Source organism: Lotus japonicus, chromosome 1, assembly GCF_012489685.1.
Source record: "Lotus japonicus ecotype B-129 chromosome 1, LjGifu_v1.2".
In the NCBI taxonomy this organism is placed as follows: domain Eukaryota; kingdom Viridiplantae; phylum Streptophyta; class Magnoliopsida; order Fabales; family Fabaceae; genus Lotus; species Lotus japonicus.
In genome coordinates this window covers 80,833,970-80,839,969 of record NC_080041.1, presented here as the reverse complement: position 1 = coordinate 80,839,969, position 6,000 = coordinate 80,833,970, and the positions used below count along the sequence as shown (strand labels likewise).

The window sequence follows — 6,000 nt, the reverse complement described above, 5'->3', positions numbered from 1 at the left end:
TGGAAAGATCTTTATTAAATGGTTAGAATTTTGGATTATATATAATAAAATACTAAACCACCTCTTTTATCAAGGGTTAAATATATTTTCAGTCTCTTATAATACCCTCTCCTCAAAAGGAAATTGATGCTTAACACTCATTAATATTTTAACACTCGCATCTAAAATGGTCTCTTATAGCTTTTCACCCTTGACAAAATATCTTTGTTTTTTAAAAGTTCATCTGATGTCATAATACTTATTTGTCTATTATTTTTATCAAATAACAATTTTCACGTGTATTTTATCACACATAATCATTCCAAGACCACCCATATGCAATTTCATTAATCATACAAATTCTATTAACATCAGGTTTGGTTCCTATTTGTGTTCCATCGATTCTATTTCATTTCCTTTCTAGAGTGAAGAATCATAATTGTGAGTTGGAGAAGGTAGAAGAGACTAGGCAGAGCTTGTGTTCGTGAGCTGGAAAAGATTGAGAGCTTCGATCACTTTGGCTGAGGATAAGTCGATATGATATGAAGGTGTCTTCAGAGGGGATGAATAAGGCTCGGTTGTCATTATCTTCTACCCCGTTTGTTAATTTGTTATATGAATGCACAAAAGAGGAAATATTGTTCACATCCAAAAGTGCAATGAACCTAGAGAACTGATTTTGGTGGTGCCCCAACCGGAAGGTTAAAATCCTAAATTTTATTTTGATACGTTAATATGAATTTTCTATTAGATTGTATACCTATTTCCCTTCATCCTGGTTTTGTTTTTGAATTCTCAGGAAAATGAGAGGTGTTGTAATTATTTTTTATGGAATGACGAACATGTCTCTAAGCAATATGTGGATGAAGAAGATCACCATGGTGAAATGATGGCAGATCTCAAGAAGGAAAATTTTCGTAGTGATCTTCATCCTCCTTCACATCGTTGGTCTTCGCTCTCCCTTCCAGCGATTGTCTTTGTCCTCTCTTTCTCTTTATCGCGGTGGACTTTCTTCCTTCACTTTGTCATGTTCTTCTACGATAAGAGGGAACGAGATATGGTAATTTTTAGAAGAATGCTAGCAACACTCTGTTTCAAATACTTTCTTGTTGATTAGGTGAAATTCTGTGAGATCCCTAAAAAGATGAGTCCAACTTCCAATTTTATGTGACACACATGAATTTCAATCATTCTATGAAAGAGTGTAAAAAAAATGTTGTTAACAATTTGGTAGAAGGCTTATTCTGACGAGCTTATAGATATTGTGTCTTTATGGATATTAGACCTTATGCAGTTTATCTTTTTATATTTTATAGTTTTATTAATCTAGCTTTAGTTTTCATACTCTTATTAAATGTCAAGCTTCTAGTATATTCTCTCTATTAGGATGATGTCACTTGTTGGTCATCTAGAGAATTAAGCTTTAGCTATAAAATGTTTCTTTTGCTATTGAAATGGATAACAAGAAAATTGACATAGTTTTATTTTACTTTCTTTTCTTCATTTTCTTTTAATTTTCTCTCTTTGATTGCTTGGTAGAGTTTATCTCTACCACACTTCTCTTTTAACAATCAAACGGTGTTGGGCCGGGCGGGTCGTTATAAGTCCACTGACCCGCCCGGTAAGATCAACAGGAAGGTGATTAGGACATGGACCCCAGCTTGAGGATGTGGGCCCGAGTTGTTTTGTCTTGTTATATTGTACACATGTATTTATCTTATTCAACATAGGGATTTGGGCCCTGCATGTAAGGCCCAAATCCATGAACATTCTAGATAAGGATCATTCCTACTATAAAAAGGATGTCCTCACCTTGTACTAGGGACCTTTTTCATCATTTATGAGATTATTTCCTTATTTACGTATTACTTACTTCTTTTAGCTCTGCTAGGGTTTTTCAAGGGTACTTTATTACCATTGTCATACCTTAGACAGGAACATTGGCGTCGTCTGTGGCTCTAACTCAGTGATTATTCTTCCGCTGACGTGAGAGGCATATTTTTGGTTATGGAGACACGTTCTTGTGGTGGGCGAGTTCCCCGTCGTCGTGGTGGAGGTCGTCTTACGGGAGTCAGGAGCCAGGCCCCTGTAGGACAACCTGAGTTGGAAGGAGAAGCTTCTTCAGATGAAGCCTCGGTGGCGGTACGATCTCATGCTACCACGGTTCCAGATGTCCCGGCACGGCCAGATGCGGCTGTTGGATCGGGACTGGATCTTAAAGCTAAGCTTCCCACCCCGGAAGCGGAGGCTTTGGGAGATCAGCAGGCCGACACACCTGTGCGAGCACCGGACAATGTGGTAGGAGCCTCATCTGCGGAGCTCAGGCAGGTGTTGGACACTATCCAGGCGGTTCAACGTCAAAATGAGCATTTACAGGCTCAGGTGGAGTACCTTAATCAAATGCGTGACTTAAGGCGTGAGCAACGTGTGGACGCTGAGGATGTGGTGGATTTTCAGCCCTTTGCGCCCATAGTCGCCGCAGTTGAGATTCCAGAGCATCTGCAAACTCTAACTTTGGACATGTATGAGGGGGATACCGACCCAATTGATCATTTGCGGTATTTTAATACTAAAATGATCATTGGAGGGGCGACCGATGCTGTGAAGTGCAGATTGTTGCCTTCAACGTTTAAGGGCGTGGCCATGACTTGGTTTATTAAGCAACCTCCATATTCCATCTCCAACTTCACTGATTTGTCAACTAAGTTTCTAACACAATTCTCAGCCAATCAAGCACAAAAGGCGACCCCAGCTGATTTGTTCAATATTCGACAGCATTCGGGCGAGCGTATCAAAACTTACATGTCCCGATTTAGTAGAGTGTCAGTGCAATTAGAGGACGCCAGTCCGGATGTGTGTGTGGCGGCCTTTAAAAATGGACTCAGATGCGGCTCATTGAACAAAGATTTAACTAGGCGGCCTGCCAAGGATATGATGGATTTGCAGGCACGGGTACAAGAGTTTATCTTGGTTGAACAGGATGAGCAAACTAAAAAAGATAGGGACGACTGGCGAGCTCAACCAGATGTCTCATCTGAAAAGGGCCGCGCTCCTAAAGATCAGCGACCCGCTCAGACACCGCGCCAGCCAAGGCCAGCGCCGTATCCAGCAGGGCGACAGGGGCCACAGAGTAACACTTGGCATCGGAACAGTCAACCCGCCATATCCCAAGGGGGACATGCTCCCGCCCAGGGTCATCAAACCAAATTAAACACTCCTCTCAGCACAATACTGCGAGTGGTAGGGCAAACTAATGTGGTTCAGTACCCAAGGCCACCTAGGCGTCCCCCTGCAAACGTAGACACAACAAAGTGGTGTGAAATCCATAAAGCCATGGGACACAATACAGATAATTGCTGGACTTTGCGCAAGGAAATTGAACGACTGATCAAGGCGGGGCATTTGTCCAATTTTATCTCAGGAGACAATACACAGCTTGATGCAGTCAAGAACAAGGGCGGTGATTCCGCAAAGGGAAAGGAGGTCGTTGAGGAGTTAGGGGTACCTGCCGGGTCTTGCTTGTCAATCGCAGGGGGATTTGGCGGCGGGCGCATATCTAGCAAGGGAAGGAAAAGATTTGTGGAGGCAGTAAACTCGGCTCACCACGCCTATGAGGGGGAATGTTGGCTGAACCATACTCCAATTACTTTTTCACCAAAAGATTTTGATCATGTGATACCGCATGACAACTATCTCATAGTGGTGACTCTGCGCGTAAACAACTATGTTACCAAGAAAGTTTTTCTCGACCAAGGCAGTTCTGCTGACATCATATATGGCGATGCATTTGAAAGATTGGGTTTAAAGGAGTCGGATTTAAAACCATATATGGGGTGTCTGGTTGGATTCACCAGCGACCGGGCCAAGGTACGAGGTTACGTGGAGTTGGACACTACTTTTGGTGAGGGTGAATACGTGAAGAAATTTCAAGTAAAGTATTGGTTCTCCCATGTAAGGCGACGTATAATGTGCTTCTAGGGCGTGATACTTTGAACAAAATATGTGCAATAATTTCAACCGCCCATTTGACAGTAAAGTATCCGGCTTGCAATGGAAAGGTGGGAATCTTAAGGGTGGATCAAGAAGTCGCCCGAGCATGTTATGCACAAAGTCTGGAACTTTATGGCAAGAAGGCAGCCAAGGAACACATCGCGTCACGGAGATTTTTCCACATGAGAATTTCAATTTGGATCCTCAGGATGATTCGGAAGAGTTGAGACCTCAGCCAGCGGAAGAAACCAAATCTGTTCACTTATCTGGGCGTGCTTTGAAAATTGGAAGTACCTTATCAAAGGATCAAGAGGACCGGTTGGTTGAGTTACTCAAAAATAATTTGGATTTATTCGCATGGACAATTAAGGATGTTCCAGGCATTGATCCCAACGTTATATCTCATCATTTGTCAATTCAGCCAGGAGCAAAACCTGTTGTCCAAGCTCGTAGGCGGATGGGCGAGGAAAAGGACAAGGCAGTACAAATAGAAACTCAAAATTTGCTCGACGGAAAGTTCATTAGAGAAGTCCAATATCCAACATGGTTGGCAAATGTTGTTATGGTGCGCAAGGCTAATGGTAAATGGAGAATGTGTACAGATTACACAAGTCTAAACAAAGTTTGTCCAAAGGATTCTTATCGGCTCCCAAATGTGGACAAGTTGGTAGATGGGGCGTCCGGTAATGAACTGCTCAGTTTAATGGATGCATATTCCAGATACAATCAAATAATGATGCATCGCCCTGATGAGGAGAAAATGGCGTTCATGACAAGTCAGGCGAACTATTGCTACAGGACGATGCCCTTTGGTTTGAAGAATGCGGGGGCGACCTATCAGCGGTTGATGGACAAGGTTTTTGTAAATCAAGTAGGAAGAAACATGGAGGTATATGTGGATGACATGATTGTTAAGACTGTCAAAGGGGGCGCCCATCATGAAGACTTGGCGGAGGTATTTGCACAGATCCGGAAGTACAATATGCGATTGAATCCAGAAAAATGCTCCTTTGGAATTTTAGGTGGCAAGTTTCTAGGATTCATGGTCACATCAAGGGGGATCGAGGTTAATCCCAACAAATGCAAAGCTATAGTGAACATGAAGAGCCCATCCAATATTCGTGAAGTTCAGAGATTAACAGGACGGTTGGCGGCCTTATCTCGCTTTTTGCCAAAAGCAGGTGACAGGGCAGCGCCATTCTTTGCGTGTTTGAAAAAGAATACAACTTTTCAGTGGACAGCGGCGTGTGAGGAGGCCTTCCAGCAGCTTAAGGAGTTATTAGCGTCACCTCCTATGCTAGCTAAGCCAACGCCCGGGATTCCTTTAATTCTCTACTTGGCGGTCACCGAGGCGGCGGTTAGCACGGTATTGCTTCAAGAAGAAAACAGGCAATTTAAAATCATATACTTTGTTAGTCACACGCTGCAAGGGGAGGAAGCGCGTTACCAAAAAATAGAAAAGGCGGCTCTGGCAATACTAAAGACCGCCAGGCATCTTCGGTCATACTTTCAGAGTTTTCAGATAAAAGTTAAAACAGATATTCCCTTGCGGCAAGTTTTGCAAAAGCCTTATTTGTCAGGACGACTAGTGAGTTGGTCGGTCGAGCTGTCGGAATATGACATTAGCTATGAACCAAGAGGACAAGTCACGATCCAGAGTCTGATTGACTTTGTAGCGGAGTTAACACCCACAGAGGGTGATAAAGAAAATGCAGAATGGGTACTTTCGGTGGATGGCTCGTCCAATGAATCAGGAAGTGGTGCAGGCGTGTCGATCGAAAGTCCGGACAAAATGCTGATTGAACAATCGCTCAAGTTTGGATTCAGGGCGAGCAACAATCAGTCCGAGTATGAAGCATTAATAGCCGGTTTAAGACTCGCCATTGAATTGGGAGTGCAAAAACTGTATATAAAGGACGACTCTCAATTGGTAGTAAAGCAAGTGCGTGGTGAATACCAAGTGAAGGATCCACAATTGTCCAAATACCTTGAAATTGTTCAAAGGCTTATGCAGGCGATTGGACACGTAAG

The 6,000-nt window shown here is 43.0% G+C and overlaps 1 protein-coding gene across 1 annotated transcript; it reads left to right on the top strand.

Moving 5' to 3' along the window:
• The first annotated feature begins 1,986 nt into the window (after positions 1-1,986).
• Positions 1,987-3,957, top strand: LOC130747871 (uncharacterized). The gene has a single exon (XM_057600922.1). It carries the CDS (start codon positions 1,987-1,989, stop codon positions 3,955-3,957), a length of 1,971 nt encoding a protein of 656 aa, XP_057456905.1.
• Positions 3,958-6,000: the final 2,043 nt, after the last annotated feature.

Excerpts from the sequence above, each read along its gene's own strand:
- LOC130747871 (XM_057600922.1), top strand. The coding sequence starts at position 1,987 with ATGGAGACACGTTCTTGTGGTGGGCGAGTTCCCCGTCGTCGTGGTGGA.